The sequence below is a fragment of the Crocuta crocuta genome, unplaced genomic scaffold (assembly GCF_008692635.1).
Source record: "Crocuta crocuta isolate KB4526 unplaced genomic scaffold, BGI_CrCroc_1.0 scaffold85, whole genome shotgun sequence".
NCBI lineage: Eukaryota > Metazoa > Chordata > Mammalia > Carnivora > Hyaenidae > Crocuta > Crocuta crocuta.
Window position 1 is genome coordinate 1,918,415 of NW_027530620.1, and position 24,898 is coordinate 1,943,312.

General features: G+C 36.8%; 1 protein-coding gene and 1 pseudogene across 2 annotated transcripts in view; both read left to right on the forward strand.

Moving 5' to 3' along the window:
- The window catches only part of HOOK1 (hook microtubule tethering protein 1), a 69,667-nt gene that overhangs the window by 22,776 nt on the left and 21,993 nt on the right, over positions 1-24,898 (forward strand). For both annotated transcript variants that reach the window (XM_077768075.1, XM_077768074.1), the window contains exons 6-10: positions 6,571-6,638; positions 8,972-9,034; positions 10,847-10,930; positions 16,809-16,975; positions 23,926-24,066. In XM_077768075.1, the coding sequence (XP_077624201.1) occupies positions 6,571-6,638; positions 8,972-9,034; positions 10,847-10,930; positions 16,809-16,975; positions 23,926-24,066 (523 nt within the window). The remainder of the gene's footprint in view (positions 1-6,570; positions 6,639-8,971; positions 9,035-10,846; positions 10,931-16,808; positions 16,976-23,925; positions 24,067-24,898) is intronic.
- Positions 9,731-9,867, forward strand: LOC144234821 (U6atac minor spliceosomal RNA; annotated as a pseudogene).

Here is a 24,898-nt window from a genome sequence, read left to right on the forward strand (position 1 = left end):
TTCCTAGGTATTTTATTTTGGTATAGTTGTAAATGGGATTGTTTTCTTAATATCTGTTTCTACTACTTCATTGTTAGTATGTAGAAACACAACAGATTTCTTTATATTAATTTTGTATCCTCCTTCTTCACTTCATTTATTAGTTTTAGTAGATTTTTTGTGGGGTCCTTAAGTGTTTTCTATACACAGTAGCATGTCATCTGCAAAGTGACAATTTAACTTCTTCCTTACCAGTTTGGGTGCCTTTTACTTCCTTACTTTCCTGGCTGTTGCAGCTAAGACTTCCAGTAGTACTGTGTTGAACACCAGTGGTGAGAGTGGACATCCTTACCTTGATACTTACCTTAGAGGAAGAGCTTTCGGTTTTTCATCATTGAGTATGATATTACCTGTGGTATTTTTTTTATATGGCCTTTATTATGTTGAGATATGTTCCTGCCAAAACTACTTTGTTGAGGGTTTTTATCATGACTGTATATTGCACTTTGTCAAATGCTTTTCTGCATCTATTGATGTGATCACATGGTGTTTATTAGTCCTCTTGTTGATGTGATATATCACATTGATATGTGAATATTGAGCCACTCTTGCCTTCCCGGAATAAATCTCACTTAATTGTGGTGAATGAACCTTAAAGTGTTATTGAATGTGGTTTGCTAATATTTTTTGAGGATTTTTGCATCTGTGTTCATCAGAGTTCTTGGCTTGTAGTTATCTTTTTTTAGTGGAGTCTTTATCTGGTTTTGGTATCAGGGTAATGCTGGCCTCATGGAATCAATTTGGACATTTTCCTTCCCCTTCTATTTTTTGGAATAGTTTGAGAAAAATAGGTATTAACTCTTCTTTAAATGTTTGGTAGAATTTACCTGTGAAGCCAGCTGGTCCTGGACATTTGTTTATTGGGAGTTTTTAAATTACTGATTCAATTTCATTACTAGTAACAGTTCTGTCTAAATTTTCTTTTTCTTCCTGATTACATTTTGGAAAATTGTATGTTTCTAGGAATTTATCCATTTCTTCTAGGTTGTCCAATTTGTTGGTATACGATTTTTCAAAGCATTCTGTCTTAATTCTTTGTATTTCTGTGGCATGAGTTGCTATTTTTCCTCTTTCATTTATGATTTTTATTTATTTGATTCTGATTTTTTCTTTTGACTCTTTCTTGATGAGACTGGTTAAAGGTTTATCAGTTTCATTTTTCAAATAACCAGCTCTTGGTTTCATTTCCTTTCTATGTTTTTTTTAGTCTCTTTCATTTATTTTTACTCTAATCCTTATTATTTCCTTTCTTCTATTAACTTTAAGCTTTGTTCTTCCTTTTCTGGCTTCTTTAGGTGTAAGGTTAGGTTGTTTGGGATTTTTCTTGTTTCTTGAGATACGTCTGGCTTGCTATAAACTTCCCTCTTAAAACAGCTTTTGCTGCATCCCAAAGATTTTGGACTGTTATGTTTTCATTTCCATTTGTCTCCATGTATTTCCTCTGATTTCTTTGTTAGCCCATTGGTTGTTTGGTAGCAAGTTGTTTAGCCTCCTTGTATGTGAGGGTTTTTTTTCTATTTTTTAAAATTTGCTTTCTAGTTTCATACCACGGTAGTTGGAAATGATGCTTATTATTAGTTCCATCTTCTTAAATTTATTGAGCCCTGTTTGTACCCTAACATGTGATCTGTCCTGGAGAATATTCCATGTTCACTTAAAAAAAAATGTATATTGTGCTGTTTTGGGATGGAATGTTCTGTATATATCTGTTCAGTACATCTGATTGAATGTGTCATTCAAAGTCACTGTTTCCTGGTTGATTTTCTGTCTGAATGATCTATCCAATGATGTTAGTGTGATGCTAAGTCCTCTACTATTATTATATTTCTGTCAGTTTCTCCCTTTATGATTGTTAATATATTTGCTTTATGTATTGAGGTGTTTCAATGTTAGGTGCATAGATATTTACAGTGATTATATCCTCTAGTTGAAATGATCCCTTTATTATTATGCAGTGCCCTTCTTTGTCTCTTGCTGCAGTCTTTGTTTTAAAGTCTACTTTATCTAGGTGTTGCTATCCAGGCTTTTTTTTCTTCTTCCATTTTCATAGAATATTGTTTTCCATCTCTTCACTTTCAGTCTATTTGTGTCTTTAGGTCTGAAGTGAGTGTCTTGTAGGCTTGTATAGATTTAGCATGTAGACAGGTCTTGTTTTCCTTTTTTTCTTTTTTTAATGTTTGGTTTTTTTTAGAGAGAAGGAGAAAAATGCAAATGGGACAGGGGCAGAAAGAGAGGGAGGCAGAGAATCTGAAGCAAGCTCCAGGCTCTGAGCTATCAGCACAGAGCCTGATGTGGGTTTCGAACCCACAAACTGCAAGATCATGACCCGAGCCACAGCTAAATGCCCAACAAACTGAGCCACCCAGGCACCTCTACATGGGTCTTGTTTTCGTATCCATTATATTAGTCACTCTTTGTCTTTTGATGGGAGCATTTAGTCCATTTATATTTAATTATTGATAAGTATATACTTATTACCATTTTGTTGTTTTCTTATTGTTTTTGTAGTTGTTCTTTATTCCTTTCTTCTCTTGCTCTCTTCTCTTGTGGTTTGATGGCTTTCTTTAGAGTTATGCTTGGATTCCTTTCTCTCTGTGTTTTGTGTATCAGTTATAGGTTTTTGATTTGTGGTTGCCACTGGGTTGATATATAACATCCTGTGCTTTGGGCAATTTATATTATGTTGATATTTATATTAAGTCACTTAAGTTTGAACACATTCTGAAAGCACTAAATATTTACTTCCTTCTCCGTGTTTTATGTATATAATGTATTTTACATCTTTTTATTTTTTGTATCTTTTGGCTAATTTTTGTAGATATAGATCGTTTTACTGCTTTTGTGTTTTAATCTCCATACTGGCTTTATAGGTGATTAATTTACTGCCCTTAAAATATGTTTGCTTTTACCTGTTAAATGCTTTCCCTTCATAATATTCTTGCACCTGGTTATGTCTTTTTTTCCCCCTTAAAGAATTCCCTTTAAAATTTCTCATAAGGCTGGGTTAATGATGGATGAACTTGTTTAACTTTTGTTTGTCTGGGAGACTGTTTATCTCTCCTTCACTTCTCAGCATTAAACCTTGCTGGGTAGAGTATTCTTGGTTGTAAGGTTTTTTCCTTTCAGTGCTTTGAATATATCATGCTACTTCCTTCTAGTCTGCAAAGTTTCTGCTGAAAAATCAGCTGATAACCCTATGAAATTGCCCTTATACATAACATTTTTATTTTCTCCTGCTTTTAAAATTCTCTATCATTATGTCATTTTAATTATATTTATGATGGTATAATCCTCCATGTATTCGTTTTGGAGGCTCTCTTTGCTTTGCAAATTAGGAAAGTTTCCAGCTGTTATTTCTTTAAATAATTTTCTGCCCCCTTTCTCTCTGTCTTCTCCTTGTGGGAACCCCCAATAATATGAATGCTATGCTTGGTGATGTTGTAGAGGTCCCTTAACCTTTTTTTTTTTTTTTCTTATTTTTTCTTTTTGATGTTCAGCTTGGGTACTTGCTTCCACTTTGTCTTTCCAGATCACTGATTTGCTCTTTTGCATCCTCTCATCTGCTATTGATTCCCTCTAGTGCATTTTTTATTTCAGTTATTGAATTTTTCAGCCCTGACTGATTCTTTTTTATATTTTCCATCTCTTGAAGTTTTCACAGAGTTCATCTACTCCTCTCAAGTCCAGTGAATGTCTTTATGATTGTTAGTTTGAATTCTTAATTAGGCATATTGCTTATCTCTGTTTCATTTAGCTCTTTAACGATGATTTTGTCTTGTTCTTTCATTTAGGACATATTCCTCTGTCTCCTCATTTTGTCTAACTCTCTGTGTTTGTTTCTGTATAGATTAGGTCTGTCAGCTACTTCTTCTGGTCTTGAAAATAGTGGTCTGGCATGGAAAAGGTCTTGTAGTATCTTACAGCACAATTCCTCCTGGTCATCAGAACTAGGTGCTCCAGGAGTATCCCCTGTATGGGCTGCCTATGCCCTACAGTTGTGGCTGGGCCATGATTACCTTCAGCTCAGCTTGCTGCAGTCACCTGCTTTGCCTGCTGTGGATGCACTGGGCAGGATTTGCTCCCAGTGCTATTGAGAAGCCAAGCTGAGGCTTCCATGGGCTAGTAGGTGGATAGGCTGACAGTCAGCCTAGCCATCTGCAGTGAGTCTCTGTGCCACAGCTGTAAGTCTAACTAAAGGGCAGGGTTTGCTCCCTGTGCAGCCAACTAAGAGGCCTCACTGCAGGAACTGCAGTTGTGCTCATGTTTGGGATTATTTACCTGCCTCCCCAGAGTTGGAGTACTGTGGAGTGGCACAGGCCTGGCCAGGGCTACCTGTCAGGTGTGGCAGGGCAGGAGCTAATTTGCAGGGTTGCCTACCAAGGCGGACAGGTTGGGCGTGTCTGCAGGGTAGCATGGGGCAGAACGTGGCATTAGCGAGCTAGAAGGAGAGTGTTAGAACGGGCTCCCAGAAGCATCTCCTTAGGGGAGAAGGGAGAAAAATGGCACTAGCCAGCACTTTTTTCCCTGGGAGGAATCTGCAGATCCTGCCCTTCATGCACACATTCTGAAATTAGTTACTAAATCTCCATGTATACCCCAGGTGCTTTGCACACTGCTGCATCTGTGCTGTGTCTAGAGCTGAGTTATTTAGTGTGCTGGCTCTTTAAGATGGGGGGTGCTCTGTTTCCTGTTGCCATCAGTAGGAAACTCTTGGAGTTGCTGATTTTTATAGCCCCCAGTGCTCAGTCAGATGTTATAGGGACTCATCAGACCCAGGGATGCCCAGTGTGGGATCTGAGCTCCTTCTCCATCCTTGTGTTGCCCTTCCTGTGTGTGATTGGTCCCACTGGAGATCTGGTTCCCAACCAGGTCTCTACCCCTCCTACCCTTTCTACATGGCCTTCTCTGTGAGACGAGCTCTGGAAGGTCTGTTCCACCAGTCTTCAGGCCATTTCAGAGCTGGTTTTGCGTAGCTGTAGCTGTTGCCTTGGTGTGTCTGTGGGACAAGTTCAGCATCCTCTCACCCTCCCGTCTTTTCCACGTTTGTCAGTTTCAATAGTCTTTTTCAAAAACCCAACCTTTGGCTCTGACTGTATTTTGTCTTTCCTATTTAGTATCTATTCTTTATCTCATTTCATTTTTTTTGGTGAATTAATCACTTCTTCCTGTTCTAAGTTATAATTGACACTTTCAAGTGTAATTTTCCCTTGTTGTGATTTTGTTACCTTCCATGAATTTTAATAGTATTTTCATAATTTAGTTCCAAGCATTAATAGCATTTTTGTCCCCAGAATTTTAAAAGGAAATGCAATTTCTGTATCCATAAATAAAAGTTTAGCAAGTAATAAATTTAAAGAAATAGTTTCACTGTCTTGTTAAACACATCAGTGTTACCTAATTGGATTTAATTTTGGAGATATGTGGGCTCTTAATTTTTAGGAGTAAGCAAATTAATGAAAGAAAAATGAAAGTAATTTAATTAAGCTTATAGTACATCCAGGATATAAAACAGCTTCCACACCTTTATACTTTGCAGTGAGAATTTATTTCAGAATGATTTCAAGGTATTGCAGTAGTCTCAGTCTTGAAAGAATAAACTTGTTTGGCTAATAGTACCCTATTTATCTTGGTGGGAAAAGAGAGAAATTTTTTTTGAAGGTTTCAGCAGACTTGAAACTCTCCTTTATCCAGAAAATCCAGTTAAAGGAAATCCTTGCATTGACTGTGCTTTTTCTCATTAACTCTTCCCCTTCCCTCCCACTCCCACCTAGTGGTCAGGTGCATACCAGAATCTATCACAATCTTTGTCCAGTTTTTGGCTTCATAAATAAAAGAAAGATTTAGAGAGTTTTCAGGAGTTTTCCAAACAATCATTTAAACAATAAAAATATTTGAAAATAGTAAGTTTCTTTTGGAAATTTGGAATAATATGGATATTGTTTTAGCTGGAGAATATACAGTCAAAGTGGAGTATGCAAGTATATGAAACACTTTTTCTTATGGTTCCTCATTTCATTTTGGGACAGAATCAACTTACTGCATGTGTGTTTGTGGTAAGGCATAAGGATCTTCTTGAGATGAGACTTGATGAATGTTGAGTACGTGTTTACAGGGGGCTGTATAAGTCCCTTCTTTGAAATCCTTCTTGAAATGAATTTCGTAGGTGGTAAGATTTAACTCTCTGAGCTGAAGATTTAACACACATTTAGTATGTGGGAATTCATCCCATAATACTGAATATCTAAGAAGAGGAAATAAATTGTCATAATTGTTTTAAGATTAATCATAATTTCTTCTCTTTCTCTTCTTACAAGAAAACTGGAGGTTTTCTTCTTTAGGAATAATAAAACATTTAAAATTTGGGTATTTAATTCTGCTTATATAATTTTAGTGAACATATTTCTTGTGGAACAATATACTTGCATAAAGAAGTATGTGTAGCAAATGATATTTTATGCTGTTAATTGAATGGCTAAAGTAACAAGGGAAAGAGTAGATTGTTTTTAATCATATATTTTTTTTAAATCACAGAACATATTCAAAATATAATGACACTGGAAGAGTCTGTTCAACATGTGGTCATGACTGCTATTCAGGAGGTAAGTGTTTTTCATGTTTGCATATGTATGAAAATCCTAAACCAATTGGCACAAAAATGATCACATACATCTTATGGATGTATATTTTTCTACTTGTATAAACTTGCCCTTTGTTGCAGATTCACTTACCTTAAATTAGTGTGTCTTCCCTTCTTTTCTTTCCCCCCAATTTTTTTTTTTAAATGTTTTATTCTAGGAGCGAGAGAGAGAGACAGCATGAGCAGGGGAGGGTCAGAGAGAGAGGGACTCACAGACTGAAACAACCTCCAGGCTCTGAGCCGGCAGTCAGCACAGAGCCCGACGCGGGGCCCGAACCCACGAACCGCGAGATCATGACCTAAGCCAAAGTCGGACGCTTAACTGACTAAGCCACCCAGGCGCCCCTCCCTCAAATATCTTAAAAGGACTTCAAGCCCAATTTTAGTACTTCTGTATTTTAAAAGAGAAATTAATATTGTCAGGTTCCCTTATTTTTTAATGTTTATTTATTTTTGAGAGCAAGAGAGAGCACAAGCAGGGGAGAGGCAGAGACACAAAATCCGAAGCAGGCTCCAGGTTCTGAGCTGTTGTCAGCACAGAGCCCAACATGGGGCTCGAACTCACAGACCACAAGATAATGACCTTGAGCCGAAGTTGGATGCTTAACTGACTCAGCTACCTAAGTGCCTCTGTCAGATTTCCTTAAATAATTTCACCTAAGCAGAATAACAACCTCTGACCAGATAGGAATTCTTATTTTTTCTTTTCTTTTTTTTCCTGCCAATTAGAGCACTCTTTCTTGAGATTTTAAAGAATTGAAATGTATTGTAAATATATCTTACTTTCATTTTCAGAATGGAGAAACTGTGAGCAAATATGGTGATAGGTTTGGGAGCCAGGTAGCCTGGGTTCAAGCCAGTCTAGTTGTATAGGTTGAACCAGAGAGATTCAGAATTCACATGGTACGTGTTGAATCTTAACATCGGACTGAAAGGCCAGGATGAAGTGCAGTGCAGAATATGTCCAAGGGGATTATATGAGTGAGGATTAGTGACTACAAACAGTTTGGCAAGGGCATGATTTGGAAGGAGGCATCTTGCAGTTTGTGTGCTCTGAGTTTGCATTGTTGACTTGAATTTAAAGCATCACAGCACAGGGGTGCCTGGGTGGCTCAGTTGGTTAAGCGTCTGACTTCAGGTCCGATCATGATCTCACAATTTGTGGGTTTGAGCCTCACATTGGGCTCAGTGCTGACAGCTCAGAGCCTGGAGCCTGTTTCAGATTCTGTGTCTCCCTCTCTCTCTGCCTTTCTCCTACTTGGGTGCTCTCTCTCTCTCTCTCTTTCTCAAAAATTGAATAAACATTAAATTAAAGACAAAAACAAAAAGAAAAAAATTAAAGCATCACAGTACCTAAGTTTGCCTTTCATATTACTTTCATAGAATCTTTTTTTCATATACTTGTAACTCCTACATTTAAAATGACTTCTCTAATTAGGAATTTTGCCGTATCACTCATTTACAGGCTGTGTTTTAAAAGTGTTTATTTTATGGGAGAATCTCTTTGTTTATTATTATTTGATGTGTTCAGTGTTATTCAGTAGTTCATCTTTTAGAACTTGGATTGTAGGGGCGCCTGGGTGGCTCAGTTGGTTGGGTGGCCAACTTTAGCTCAGGTCATGATCTCGCGGTCTGTGGGTTCGAGCCCCATTTCAGGCTCTGTGCTGTTGGCTCGGAGCCTGGAGCCTGCTTCGGATTCTGTGATTCCCTCTCTCTCTGCCCCTCCCCACTCAAGCTCTGTCTCTCTCTGTCTCAAAAATAAAATAAACACTAAAAAATGTTTTTAGAAAAGAACTTGGATTGTAGTTTTTCAGTATACAGGTATTCTATTTTTAAAAATTTTTATTTATTTTTAAGAGAGAGAGAGAGAGAACACAGTGGGGAAGGGGGAGAGGGAGAGGGAGACACAGTATCTGAAGCAGGCTCCAGGTTCTGAGTCATCAGCACAGAGCCCGACACGGGGCTCAAACTCACAGACCGTGAGATCATGACCTGAGCTGAAGTTGGACACTTAACCGACTGAGCCACCAAGGTGCTCCACAGTATACAAGGATTTTAAATATATCTGTGTATTTCAAGTACACTTTACTTCTTATGTCCCCACTGATGTAATAGTTGAATGTTGTGTTATTTAGCTTAAGCCTCTAATAAAGTTTTTATTTAAATATTCTCAGGATCATCAAATTATGGCAAGGGAAAACTAAATATAAAGCATTTACTGCCCTTTCAAGTAAACCTATTTTTATTTCATAATGTCTCTTTATTGTACTTAACGTTGCTACTTTAATTTCCTAGTTGATGAGCAAAGAAATATTGAGCTGTCCCACAAATGATGCTGTCGGAGAGTTAGAGCAACAGGTAAGTATCCTAGTGTGTGGGGAGAGTATTGAAAAGAGTCCTGCACTTCCTTAGGCAATTACTGTCGTAATGCGTACATAGGAGAACATATAGAAGAATACTTGCCTCCATGAAACGTAGCTTGTTTATTCTGTAATATCTCAACTGAATAGTATTATGAATTCCTTCATGAATGCAAGTAGTGTTGGTCTCCAGAAGTTTTTATGATCGTGTTCAAAGAGATGAGTGACATTGAACTTTCCTTCTGAACCTTCTAATATGTATGTGGCTCATTCTAGATGGTTGCATAGTTAAATAGCAGACAGTGTAAAAAATTCTGCTAAGTTGTAATTTATCTAGTAAGGTCATTTCCGTCATGTTGCTGTCCTCTCTCCTGATTGTGAAGAAACCGCTCCATGCCCTGTGTTCAAGGCTCCTTTCCCCGGTTCTACTGCATACCGTTTCACATGGGGGAGGACACTGTCCTGGGCTGTAGGGAGGGGCTCAAGGAGAGGCCGTTGCATCTAGCACTTTTCCTGCTTTACCTTGGAACACCTATTTTTCATGAGTGTCACCAGGCATCTCACCAGGTATTTCAAACTAAAACTTTCCTGTGAGATTTTTATTTGAATTTAAACACTGTGTTTCTTCAGAGTCTTGTGTAGTGAAATTAAACAACATCCTCTAATACTCTGCTGTTTGAACATCTCATAATGAGTGCTGTGTGCCCAGGGGAGAAGGTTAACACTCCCTATGACAAGGATAAAGAGCACCCCCCCACCCCCCGCCCCCTGCCAGCACACAGCACAGTTAAGGCCGGGCCACCACTTCGGGGCAGCTGACCATCATTTTGGTGTTGAATCCCTGTATGACCTGTCTCACTAATATGGCATTCTATGTTAATAGAACTTCAGATTTTTTAAAAAAATGCACATTGAAGTGAAAAACAAATTTTTTTCTTAAAGATTTACCTAAAATTTTATTTCTGTGGAACTTTTGCTTTAAATATTAATGAGACTATGTAAATATTCATACAAAAACAACAAATTGAGATTTACTCATTAATAGATGAAATTTTTTAATGTTTTTATTTAAATTCCAGTTAATTGACATACAGTGTAATATTGGTTTCAGGTATACAACTTAGTGATTCAACACTTCCATACATCACCTGGTGCCCATCACAAGTGCCCTCCTTAGTCCCCATCNTTATAAAACTTAATACCCAAAAAACAAATAATCCAATTTAAAAGTGAGCAGAAGACGTGAATAGATATTTTTCTAAAGAGGACTTGCCGATGGCCAACAGACACATGAAAGGATGCTCAGCATCACTGATCATCAGGGAGATGCAGACTGGAACAATAATGAGTGCCTTCTTTACTGCTGCATCCATGCAGCTGAGCTCTGTTAGAGAAAAGCACAGCCATTTATTTGAATTGAAGTCACTACAGATGCATGGTTTCCATCTGCAGTTAGGTCTTCAGCAGTGTTTTATACTAATCAGTACCTTCTCCCAGGACCAAACAGCTATCTCACGTGACTATCCATTTGCGTCAGGTCCCCACCGTACAATCTTCTCCCTCACTCTGACTAGGAGTCACTTATTTTTGAGTGCCCACTGCGTCCCAGAGACACTGTGCTGAGTGTTTTTCCTGTGTTGTCTCATTTGAACAGTAACCCTAGAAAGTTTCAAATGCAGACTTAGAGAGAGTAGACTTGTTAATAAATTTTAATAACCATTTTAATATCCATGTATTTATGTCCATACATCTGTTTTTTAATTCGTGTCACAACACAGCTTTCTAAGAATTAGAACATTTTCTGTTTCAGCTTAAAAGGGCCTTGGAAGAACTTCAAGAAGCACTGGCAGAAAAAGAAGAACTGAGGCAAAGGTGCCAAGAACTGGATTTGCAGGTGCGGAAGAGAAACCAATATGAGGAAAATTTCCTTGCTAAGTTGACAAAGGTTTTATTTTAAATAATTCATTGGCAAAGTGTTTTGGAGGTTGGGTTCCACTCCATGGAGGGAAAATTTAAAGTATTTGTCATAGGCTTGAGTATTCAAGCATGAATTTCCTAATTACTTTTCTCTTAGAGTTGAAAATTGCAAACTACTTCTTTGAGAAAATCATTTTAATTGTGGAATTTCAAGTATTTAGATGAGCCCTTAGTTTCTTTTGTAAAACGGAGAAACTAAAATATCTACTAAACGAGCGAATATTTAAGTGAAGTCCTTTATGGAAGTATTAAGAAATGCTTCTCTCCCCCTCCCAGTTAAATGCAAGTACCAAGTTTGTTTTGCTAACATGTACATGTATCTAAATATATGTGTGTATAATTCTTACATTCATATGTGTGTACATGCTAGCAAAGTAAACTCGACACGAGAGACAATAGTTAATGGTTAATAAGGTAGATTAACTCACCTGTATTCAGAACCTACCTGGTTGTATCCTCTCAAGCTAATGACTTAGTTTCTTTATAGTTTGGCTTTCTCTTTTGAGAAACGTAGTGATGATAGTGTATATCTCCCAGAGTGACTATGAAGATTAAGTGAGTTACCATGCATTAAGCACTTAGAGCAGTACCTGACACATGTAAGCCCTAGGTGTATTTGTGTGAATGTTATTATTATATGAAAGTGTAAATGCACCAGTTATGCAGTAAGTCTTGAAAAATTATGCAAAAGGGTAAATGTACTGTCATAATACGCTATATGTAAATTGCATGTTTTTGTTCAAATAGTGAGTTACATAAATAATTTACTCCCTGAAAAGTATGAAAACAAGGAACAAGGGTTGTGAGAGCATCATCATGGCTTGATGAGATAAAGATCTAGACTGACAGGACTGGGCAATATTTCTAACCCATAAGGGCTTGCACATAAAGAAAAGAGAAGCAACTCGGTCAAGCTGACTCGGCTGCTTAGGGCAGTGACAGCATTGCAATTCTGGTCCCGTAACTTCATCTTTAAAAAATCAGTCCCTCTCTATGTGTTTGAACACAGTTAATGTTTATATTTGAACAAAGCCAGTGTCTCAGAATTAGGAGAATTTCTGTCTGTTCTTCCTTCATGTTTCTTGATCACACTCATGTCACACATTACATCACATGTGCACACATACACAGAGCATCTGAGATGTATTATTACCAAATAGGATCTTACCTTCCAGAATACGTCCTATAAAGAACAGAGGATTGAATCATTCCAGCAGTACCAGTGTTATATAGGATCTCTGTAGAAATTCTTATTTAATAAAGAACACAAAATTCTATGTTAGAAGATGTACTTGTTATACACAGTGAAGGTCATGTGATCACCTGATTTTAGCAGAAAAGTACAGAAACTCAAGTTTTAGCATTTTGATTCCAGTATTAAAACCCTCAGATTATCTGCACACATGAAATGAGTGCTTATATAATTAGAATAAAAAGTAACTTATTAACAACATGGAATCCACATAAGTATACATGACATATGTCCCAATTTTATAAGGGACCTTGTTTTTTTTTTAAATTTTAAAAATGGATATTCATTTTAGAGAGAGAGAGAGAGAATGAGAACACAAGCAGAGGAGGGGCAGAGAGACTGAGACACAGAATCTGAAGCAGGCTCCAGCCTCTGAGCTGTCAGTACAGAGTTCATTGTGGGGCTCGAACCCATGAACCATGAGATCATGACCTGAACCAAAGTCAGACACTTAACTGATTGAACCACCCAGGTGCCCCATAAGGGAATTTGTTTTTGAGAAATCTTTACTTTTAATCATATGTTCCTTGAGAGTCATTTTTAAATTGGGACAGAGGGGCATTGTTTTTAATACGTGACCAAATGTAACAAAAAAAAGTAAAATAAGCTGCAAAGAAATTCACAAAGGACAGGTAAACAAGAAAAAGGACATAACTTAATGAAGTTAAAAAGCCGATAGTCAAGGAAGGAAGCAGGTGTGTGATGTTGACAGAAGTGCAGCATAGCAGGTATCTGCTCTTCCTTCCTCACCCCTGCCCCATGCAGGGGGGCCTCAGACGTCCTGATGCTTCTACCTGCAGTCTACCCAATCCGAAGGAAAAGTCACCCTTTGATTATTTTGTTTTCTTTCACTGGACTGAGGAGGAGCGGCGAAGACACTGAGGGCATAACTCCTTCTGATAGAAACAGAGGCTGTACACACTGCATCGGGGGGATGGTCTGAAGCCTAATGGAGTCCCTCCCTGGGAACGGGATCCGCTTCTCACCACTCTGATATGAGGTAGTTAAACCTCGGAAGTGAGAGCGTAGCCCAGGTGTTGTAAAGACTGCACACTGCCTCGGCTCGCCAGCCCCTTCCCTGACCATTCACAAGCCCTAGAGTGGTGTGGAGGGAAAACCACCTCAACCATAACTGAGAAAGGAAAACATACTGGGTCTTCACTACAGCAGACAGGGTGTCAAGAAGTCTTCAACCCACTCCGGAAAACCTAGGGTGTCCTGACTGCCAACAAAGCATGGGTTAGATGAAATGAATAGAAGCCTGACATCTGTGCAAACATTGCAGATTAAAGAGCATGTAAAAGACTTTAGCCAAGCTTAGAAAAATAACGTTTGCTTCCTCTTGTGTAACCGCTTCATAAGAACATACCAGTAAAATAGATTGTGTTGTAAGACAACAAAGTGAGGTTAAAAAAAAAAATTCCAGATATAGAAAAACAAATCACTGAATATTGTTAAACAGTAAGCTTATCCTAGGTAAGCTATTGAACTTCATGAATAAAAGAAAAACGAGTCCTTGGTTGTTCAGATAGCAAAGGCAAACCGCCCGGAAAGACAAGACACGCAGGCCCCCCACAGCCTCAGTGGCACGACATGGAAGGACAACATCTACCGTGTGCTTAGGCCGGGAAGCCAGGGAAAAGGCTTGGATGCAGACTCCTGAGCCGTTCTTGAAAAGACTCCTTGTTGACTCAGTCTAGCTGGCAAACCTGTTTTCAGCAAAATAAAGACGGCAAGAGTGAAGGATCTGGTGAAGCTTGAGTCCTTTTACATATAGAACTGTTTTGGTTCTGTGCAAATTATGGTTATAAATTCTGATTCACTAAGTCAGGAGGCCGGCGCGATTCTGTGTACTTTAAAAAAAGAAAGAAAAATCTCCACATGGCATTTTGATAGGAAGTTTTGAGAAACTCTGTTCCAATCAGGATAACACGGGACCTTCAGGCCAGTTGTGATGCATTTGCCAGGTGCTCTGACCCTGCCTTTCCCAGCCACTATTCGTGCCACCGGCCGCAGTCGGAAACAGTCCTTCGCTGTTGCAGGAGGAGGGCCGTAGCAGCGGTCACTCTTGCCGGTGGCGTGTTAGTGAAGACACGCCCCTGTCCACCATTGTACAAGATAAGTTTATATCTGAGGCAGTATTTTCAAACTTTTTTTTTTTTATTTTTTTTTTATTTCTAGGAGAGAGAGAGAGAGACAGCGTGAGCAGGGGAGGGTCAGAGAGAGAGGGAGTCACAGACTGAAACAGGCTCCAGGCTCTGAGCTGGCAGTCAGCACAGAGCCCGACGCGGGGCTCGAACCCACGAACCGCGAGATCATGACCCAAGCGAAAGTCGGACGCTTAACCGACTCAGCCACCCAGGCGCCCCAGTATTTTCAAACTTTAATGTGATGAAGTTTGTATTTATTTAAGTGGGCTTCGTGCCAAGTGCAGAGCTCAATGTGGGGCTTAAACTCGTGACTCTGAGATCAAGACCTCGGCTGAGATCAAGAGTTGGATATTGAACCAACTGAGCCATCCAGGCACTCCATATATTTTTTTAGATAAGCATTTAGGACACAAGTGTTACATTAAAGCTGGGTAATGTGAGAAAAGGAGTCCTTTTTTTCTTTTTTTTAGCTTTTTGAATTTCTCTGTCTCATTTTTATTAATTTTTATTTTTTTTATTTTTTAATGTTTTATTTATTTTTAGGAGAGAGAGAGAGAGAGACAGCGTGAGCAGGGGAGGGTCAGAGAGAGAGGGAGTCACAGGCTGAAACAGGCTCCAGGCTCTGAGCTGGCAGTCAGCACAGAGCCCGACGCGGGGCTCGAACCCATGAACCGCAAGATCATGACCTAAGCGAAAGTCGGACGCTTAACCGACTAAGCCACCCAGGCGCCCCTCTGTCTCATTTTTAAATAACTCAGAGACAACAACAAAGAGAGAGATAAAAGACATGGAGAAGAAAAAAACCCAGAGAGGACAGACGCAGGTACATAATGAACCGAAAGAGAATATCACTATGGATATTAAAGGAGACGTCTAGAACCTCTGCTGGACCTCTTGTGTCATTAGATGAGGGGGGGAGAGGGATAGTGTGCAAGGAATTTGCATGTTTACTACCCACTCCTCTAGGTCTGTGGTTAAAGGTAGCTCTCGAGTCTCACTGCAAAACATGGATAGGAACCAGGTTGGTTACCCACCAGGTGTTGAAAACTGATCTTCCCTTACACCTCAATGTATTTATGTGGTTCTGACACAGGTTGGAAGACTGGGAGTGTTGTTTCTCTTTTGCGAGTCTTTTTGTGACAGCCTCTTCCCTCCAGCTAGAATGAGATTTTCTTTTCTTTGTGTCCCAACTCCTACCCTATGGTATGCTTCCGTCAGAGCACTTTGGACATTTTCTGTTGTGTAATTATTTACATTTTTACCATAAGGATCCTAAGGGTACAGATTCTCATTCTTTTTCATATCTCAGTCATTTAGGATTGTACATGACAGGTAATAGTCACTAAGCTGCTTGCATGACAAGAATAGAAGCATACATTAAATTTAGGGAGAGAAATGGCTTTCTCCTGTAGTCTGCCCGGGAAGAGTTTTCTGAGCCTTTGTGTTGCTTGTTTGGAGGACAGGATCTGTAACTTGCCTGTACTGTGTCTAAGGCACTCACTTGCTTTTAATTTCCTATTACTAGTTCACTGTGTCAATGTATAGTCTGATTCACTTGACCCAGTTGAGTTAATTACATCTATTGACAAAAAAATCACAAACCTATGTAGTCATATGTTGAAAATCAGAATAGATCGACTTTTTTTCAAGCGAATCTTAACAAAATCACGTGTAAACTTTTGATCTTCTAAAAGGTTACAGCCTTTTAAAAAGGCTTTTAAAGATGTTTTTAAATGGAAAAGAAAAAGAACTGAAGGAGCAAACCATGCTTGTTGCATTAATATGTAAGTAAAGTAAAAATGTATCAGATACTGATACTGATGTGATTCTAAAATTACATATTTTTAGTCATTTTAAATTATACGCAAACAGTCTCAATGTGCAGATGGATTCAGTTCAGCTTTTTGTTGTTGATTCATTAACCAAGCAGTGTGCTTGTCTCTGTAGACATATGTAACAGATAATTATCTGCTATGAACCTAAAATAACTTTGTGCATATGTGTGTGTATTTTAGCTTACTAGGTAACAGCATCCTAATAGTAAATTTATAACTAAAAGAGGAGCAAATCCATTTTTCAAAGCTTATCAGTATATCAGATTTTAAAGACTTAGGAACATTTCTTACCAAAACTAGGACGAGCACAACATTTTAAAAATATTCTCCTTGGTTGAAAATATTAACTTGATTTTTTTCTGTATTAAATTATTTTGATTTCTTTTGTTTAACTCAAACCTTCTAGACCCAAAATTCCAGATTTGGAAGGATACTTAGGAATTATGTTGTCTGATTGACCAAGCAAATTTAATGACTCAGTCATAATAATAATGTGGGACTCTGGACTCTAAGCTTTTTTTTGCTATTGATGCTTATATTTACATATTTGTTTTTTAGGTGACTGCACTTCAAGATGAAAAGAATTCATTAGTTTCTGAGAATGAGATGATGAATGAAAAACTTGACCAGCTGGATGGCTCTTTTGATGATCCAAATACAGTGGTTGCAAAAAAGTATTTTCATGCACAGTTACAACTAGAACAATTACAGGAAGAAAACTTCAGGTAGCATTTTTAGTCAAAATCATTCCATAGATTTCTGTGCAATCAGGAGCTAAGAAGTCCTATCAGTGACTAATGATTAAGCATTTTATAGCATGCTTAGGACACTGATTAAGCTCTGAAAATACCAAATCGTTTAAGTGGTTCTTGCTTTCACAGGGCTCGTGGCCTAGTTAGGCAAGTAGGATATGTATATAAACAAAACCGTTCAAAATAACTTGTGATTGGGGCCACATAAAAGCTAAAGGCTAGTTCAATAGGAGTTTAAGGGAGTGATCCCTGAGGCCTGGGGACCAGGGGTGTTTCTTACATTGGAGAAGGAACCTGATAATAAATGGAAGAAATGGAAATCTTAAGCTAAAGAGATGCTTTTCATTTTAATTCTTATATTTCTTCTTTGGGAAAAAAAAAGGGTGTACATCTTACCTTTAATAAACACGGTCTCTTATGTGCTTGTGGCTGAGCCTTGGACTCTAAGTCCTGGGGAATAGGCACTCTAATTGTACTATATGTATTTTTTGTTACTTTTTAAAATATAATTCAAACTTAAACACAAAAACAGTTGCAAGAATAGTACAAAGAACTCCTGTATACCTTTTAATCAGATTCTGCAATTGTTTTGCAGTGTTTTCTATTTGTTTTAGTAGTCTCTACATATTCTTATAGATGCATATATTTTTTTCTGAACCACTTGACAGTACTTTGGAGTCATGCACTTTTATCCCTGTGTACTTTGGCATACATTTCCTAAAACAAGAACACTGTCTTATAAACCACAGTATAGTGATTAAAATTAAGGAATTTGTCATTGATACGATATTACCATCTAATTCACAGATTGTATTCAAATTCCAATAGTTGTCTCATTGTCTATAGCTATTTATTTTTCCTGTATCAGAATCCAATCCAGGATCATGCACTGCACTTAGTAGTATTCTTACTCAATGGACTATAAAGACATTACTGTCATCAGTTATTTGATGCTGGAGTCCCAGATTTGACCACTGGGAAGCCTTTCAGTTGGCCCCTACGTCCTTTTAACCTGCTGCTATCCTTTGAGCACGTTTTTACTTTCCTGCACAACAAAATATTCTAGACTCATTCTCCTTCTTTCCAGACTCTGCAATCAGTCATTTCTCCAAGGATTCCTAATTTCTTTTAGTGGAGAATGTTATTTAGAAACAAAGATCTGTGCTCCAGACTTGTTATTTGGTTCTTGCGATGAGGTCATTTTGAAGTACAGAGCTAGGAAGTACACTAGCTCAGGTTCCTACTAGCCGATGTTCACCCTTGCCTGTGTCCACACACTGGAATATACACACATCTGCCTTTCTTCTTCTCTCTCTCAGTGTGAACAGTGCGTTCATATTGACATCTTTCATTGTAGTCCTGTGTCTTTGGGGTTCATTCAGATCTGCATTTCCATATTGTCAACTCCTCCAGCAGTGAGAAACCTGGCTCCCATTTCCCTCAATACATTTACTCATATATTTAATCCTAAAACACACAGAAAGTAATTTAAGAATTGCTAACCTTACCTTTGTAAAAAGCAAAATATTATGACTTCAGTATGTTTATGTTTCTGTTACAAGGTAATGTATACGTGTTGCGAAATGAATGAATTCGACGTCTGATGTTTTAACAAATGCATACATTTGTGTAATCACACCTTTATCAATATATAGTTCATTTCAGTCACTGAACAACGTTCTTTTATGCCTTTTCCCAGTCAACCCCTACCTCCCAGAGGCTAATTAACTCTTCTGATTATTTTCCATTATAGATTAGTTTTCTCTGAACTAGAACATCATATAAATTAAATCATGCAACATGAACTTCTTGGTGACTGGTTTCTTTTGCTCAGCATTTTTGTGAGCTTCATCTATGTTTTGAATGTATCTATAATTCATTATTTTTTATTGCTAAGTAGTACTCAAATATTTGGAATTATTCTATATTATACCACACTTTTATTTATCCATTTCCCTTTAGATGGGCATTTGGGTTAATATAAGTAAAAGTATTCTGAACATTATAAGACTTTTTATAGACATTTTTTCTTATTTCTCATTAGTAAATGTGTAGAGCATTACTGCTGAGTTATGCAATAGCTCTCTGTTTAAATGTAAAAGATACTGCCAAACAATTTTCCAAAGCAGCCACAGCATTTTATACTCCATGAGCAGAGTTTGCTGCTTGTTGCTCTAGTTGTCCTGTGTAGGATAATTTGTTCTTATCTGTCTTTTTAACTTTAAATATTTCAGGGAAAGTGTAGTAGTATTTCATTATGGCTTTAGTTGGCATTTTTCTGATAACAGATGATGTGATAATCCCCTTTTCATGTGCTTATTGGCAATATATCTTACTTTGTGAATTGTCTCTTCACACTGTTGAACTGTTTTTAAATTGGGTTGTTTGTCGTTATCAATTAGTTATAGGAAGTTTCAGAAATTTGGATACAAATCCTTTTGTGGGATATATGCATAGTAATATTTCACTTATTCTCTGACCTGTCTTTTCATATTTTAAATGACATATTTCAAAGAGGAAAAGTTCTTAGATGATTTATCAGTATTTTTGATATTAGTGTTTTTTGTGTACTGTCCAAGAGGTCTTTGTCTACTTCCATGCCATGAAGATACTCTCTATTATACTGTTGTAGAAACTTCACAGTAATATCTTTTACATTTAAAGCTATGGTGCATCTTGAATTATCTTCTTAAAAAAATAGTGTAAGGTACGGAGGTCAAGCTTTATTATTTTTTAATTTATTTTGTTACTACTTTTTTTGAAGTTTATTTTTTTATTTTGAGAGGGGAGAGATCATGAGCAGAGGAAGGGTGGGAGAAGGGAGAGAGTGCCAAGCAGGCTCTGTGCTAACAGCACAGAGCCTGACACAGAGCTCCATCCCATGGACCGTGAGGTCATGACCTGAGCCAAAATCAAGAGGTGGACACTTAACTGACTGAGCCACCCAGGCGTCACTATTTTTATTTTTGTTTTCCATATGAATATCTATTGTTACAGTTGCATCATTAAAGCGATTTTAATTTTACTCCAAATAGCTTTGTATCTTTGTGAAAATGGTATCATAAAATTTGGGTCATTTTCTGGGCTCTTTAGTTGCTTTCTATTGATCAGCTTACCTTTATGCCTATATGATGTGGTCTTGATTACTTTAGCTCTAAAGTAAGTTTAAAATCAGGTAGTTTAAGTATTCCAACTTTGTTCTTTCTTTTCAAAATTTGTTTTGGCTATTCCAAGTCATTTGCATTTTCACTTAAAATTGAGAATCAACCAGTCAGTTTCTGTTTAAAAAAACCTTTTGTGATATGATTTAGGTTGTATAAAATTGATATGTTAACTATATTGAGAATTTCCACCTATGAATGTGATATCTTCATTTATTTAAGACTTTAATTTCTCTCACCAAGATTGTGTTGTTTCTAGCAGAGAAGTTTTGTATGTATCTTGTTAACTTTATTCCTATTTAGACGCTATTACAAATACAATTAAAATTATTCTGAAAATTGGCTGCTAACATGTACAATTCATTTTTATATATTGAAACTTGAGCTTATATTTTGAAACTTTTATGTCTTCTGAAGTTTCCTATTTCACTTATTGATTCTAGGAATTGGTTTAAATAGAAAATTCTAAGGCATCAATAGTCATCTAATCTATTGATAGAGCTTTACATCTTCTCTTTATTATTTCTGCACTGTATTTATTTTTCTTGCAATGAACAAGAGAAGACATCTTACTTTATTCCAGGTCTTAGGGGGAAAATGTTCAGTTAAGTACCGTCAAGTATGAACTTGCTGTAAAGTTTTGTAATTGTTGTTTTTTTTTTTATAATAACCAAGTTCTGACTGTATATTTCTTTTCTTTTTCTTTTCTTTTTTTTTTTAATGTTTTTTATTTATTTCTAGGAGAGAGAGAGAGAGAGCGTGAGCAGGGGAGGGTCAGAGAGAGAGGGAGTCACAGACTGAAACAGGCTCCAGGCTCTGAGCTGGCAGTCAGCACAGAGCCCGATGCGGGGCTCGAACCCACGAACCGCGAGATCATGACCTAAGCGAAAGTCGGAAAGTCGGACGCTTAACCGACTAAGCCACCCAGGCGCCCCTGTAATTGTTTTTTTTTTTTTTATCAATTTTAAGGAGTTACCCATTTTTGTCAAATGATTTTTCTACATCTTGAAATGACAGCATGGTTTTCTTTTTCATTCTTTCATTATGACTTTCAGTGTTTGATTGTTGAACAATCATATTTCAGGGTTAGACCACTTTGGTCTTACTTATTATTCTGTACATAATATATATATATTAACTAGATTCAGTTTGCTAATATATTGAGAAGTTTGTGTTTTTTATTTGGTTGTCTTTGTAATAGATACTGGTCTGTAACTTTTTTGATCTTTAGTGCCTTTTTTAGGTTGTCAGAGTTCTGCTAGTATCAGAGTAATTGGGAAGAATTCTCTCTTCCTCTATTTTCTGAAAGAGTTTATGTATGAATGATATTATTTCTTCCTTGAATATTTGATAGAATTTATCAATAAAGCAGTCTGGACCTATGGTTTTCTTTGTGAAAGGGCTTTTAATGACAAATGCAATTTCATCAGTGGTCATAGGGCTTCTTAGATTTTCTGTTTCATCTATGTCAATTTGGTAAGTTGTGCTTTTCAAAGTATATGTTTATTTCATTTCAGTTATTGAATTTATTGCCATTAAGTTGTTTGTAGTATTCTTTCATTGTCCTTTTAATGACTGTAGGAGCTATACTGATACTTGTTTTTTCATTCCTGATACTGGTAATCTGTTTTTTCTCATTCTTAGTGATCACTCTTACTAGGGTTTCATCAGTTTTATTAATCTATTCAAGTACTTTATTAGATTTCCATATTGTTAGTTGTGTGTCTTGGTTCTTTCTTTCTTTCCTTTTATTTACTTTGGATTTAATTTGCTCTTCTTTTCCTAGCCTTTTAAGGTTGAATTCGGACTGACTTTAAGTCTTTCTTCATTTCTAATATATAAGACTTTAAATTCTCCTCTAAGCACTTTTGCTGTGTTCCCAAAATGTAACTGGTTGTCCTTCTGTTGTTATTCAGCCTCAGTATTTTCTAATTTCCTTTGTGATTTCTTCCTTGATGTATGGGTTGTTTAGAAATGTATTATTTACAGTGAGAAAGAATGAAATCTGGCCATTTGTAGCAACATGGATGGAACTTGAGGGTGTTATGCTGAGTGAAATAAGTCAGGCAGAGAAGGACAGATACCATATGTTTGCATGTATAGGTGGATTAGGAGGAATTTAACGAAGGACCATGGGGGAGGAGGAGAAGGGGAAAAATAGTTGGGGAGAGGGAGGGAGGCAAACCATGAGAGACTCTTGAATGCTGAGAACAAACTGAGGGCTGATGAGCATGGAGGAGGGCACTTGTTGGGATGAGCACTGGGTGGTATATGGAAACCAACTTGACAATAAACTATTTAAGAAAAAAAAAGAAATGTATTGTTTCATTTCCAGTATTTAAGGCTTTTCTAGACTTCTTATTGTGACTAGTTTCTAATTTAAGTCTCTTATGGTTAGAGAACATATTTCATAGATTTCAGTCTTCTGATATTTATTAATACTTATTTTGTTGTTCATGTTTCGTTGTGAAGGTTGTTCCATGTGCACTTGCAAAAAATGTGTATTCTGTCATTTTTGACATGTATACATGTCAGCTAAATCGAGTTGGTTAATAGTGTTCAAATCTCTTCTTTTTAGGTTTTTTTGTTTGTTTGTTTAGTTCTGTCATTTATTAGAGACTGGTATTAAGCAATGATTGTTGACTTGTGGATTTCTACCCTTGATTCTATCAGTTTTTGCTTCATGTCTTTTAAAACTATTTTTAGGTATATATACATTTATAATATGGCTTTCTAGTAATTGACCCCTTTATAATTATGAAATATTTCTATCTTTGACTATATTTTTTTGTCTTAGAATTTATTTTGTTTGACATTAACATAACCACCCCAATTTTCTGTGCTTACTCTTTTCATGGTGTTTTTAAGTCCTTTTACTTTTAATCTGTGTCTTTATGTTTAAAATATCCCTTATAATTAGCATATATTTTAGCCTTGCTTTTTTGCCTAGTCTGATAGTCTCTGCCTTTTTAATTGGTGTTTAATCTATTGGCCTTTTATGTAATTTTTGTTATGGTTGTTTTTAGGTTTTTCAGTTTGCTGTTTTTCTTTTGTCATATCTATTCTTTTGTTCCTTCTTTCCTGCTTTCTTTTAGGTAAATCAAATAAGTTTTTTTTTAGATAAGTTTTTTTAATATTTGATTTTAAAGACTGTATTGTCTTTTTCCTTTTTTTTTTTTTTTTTAAGTTTATTTGTTTTGTGAGAGAGACCAAGCATGAACTGGGGAGGGGCAAAATCCCAAGCAGGCCCCTTACCATCAGTGTAGGACCCGACACAGGGCTCCAAGTCATGAACTGTGAGATCATGACCTGAGCCGAGTTCAAGAGTCAGACACTTCACTGACTGAGCACCAGGCNCCCTCCCCCCCGCCTATCTTCTTACTTTTTGTTTTTGCTATAGAGTTTGAAGTATTTATCCATAATTTATCATAGTCTACTTAGAGTAGACATTTCACGTGTGATGTATATTTTTGAGTAACTTTAATATATATTTATACATTTTCTCTTCATCTTTTGAGATTAAACCTCTTATAGAATAGCAATAGCCATGCACCATGTTTCAGAAGTGAAAAATGAAAATTCAGAACATTAAGTTTATTCTTAGCCAGTTTTAAATCCAAGAGCCATAAGTTTCTCATTCTTTCTTTTAGTTTTTCTTTTGAGTGTAGAATTTTAAAGAACATTTTAAAAGTATGTCTTGCTAAGCTCATATCTCAGTAAGAAATAATGGAAATTATATAATAAATACTTTGTTTATGCAAGGCTTGAAGCTGCAAAAGATGATTATCGTGTTCACTGTGAAGAACTTGAAAAGCAACTAATTGAATTCCAGCATAGGAATGATGAACTGACTAGTCTTGCTGAAGAAACAAGAGCCCTGAAAGATGAAATAGACGTCCTTAGGTATGCTGTGTCTAAATATAATTACATCACTTCTAAGTTATTACTTAGTCATTTCAGTATTCCATATTTTAATCAGGGATTCTTAGGGTTATTTCTGTATATCAAATACTGATCAGTTTTTTCCAGACTCCTAGTCTATACTTATTTTATGCTCTTTGATAATAATTGCAGATTAAGGATAGCATTCAATTCTTTTTAGCATAATTTCATATTAGAATTCATAAACCCAAAATAATATCTTTTTATTTTTTAAAGCTTATTTATTTTGAGAGAGATAGAAAGTGAGCATATGCACATGCATGTGCACAAGCAAGGGAGAGGCAGAGAGAGAAAGAGAATGGATCCCAAGCATATGTGACAGCACAGAGCCCGATGGAGAGTGATGTCATTTTCTTAAAATTGTGTAAGCTGACTTACTTTTAGATACGTTCAACTTGACCCTCTTGTACTTGTTAGTGTATCATGTGAGCTTTTTATGTGAGGGAAAGTATTCTGACAGTCCATTTAGCATTTGATATCAAACAGATATAGGTAAGTATCTTCACATTTATTTCAGGGTTATCTCAAGGTTCTCTTATTGTCTTAGGCAATATAAAATTTATATTTAGTTTTTGCCTATGAATTGTTAATCAAGCAACAGACTATTCATATGCTGTTTATATTTTCTGTTAAATTTTCTTTTTAAAAAATTTTTAATGTTTTATTTATTTTTGAGAGTGTGTATGTCTGGGACAGCTGGGTGGCTCAGTCAGTTAAGCATCCAACTTCAGTTCAGGTCATGATCTCGCAGTTCCTGGGTTCGAGCCCAGCGTCGGGCTCTGTGGTGACAGCT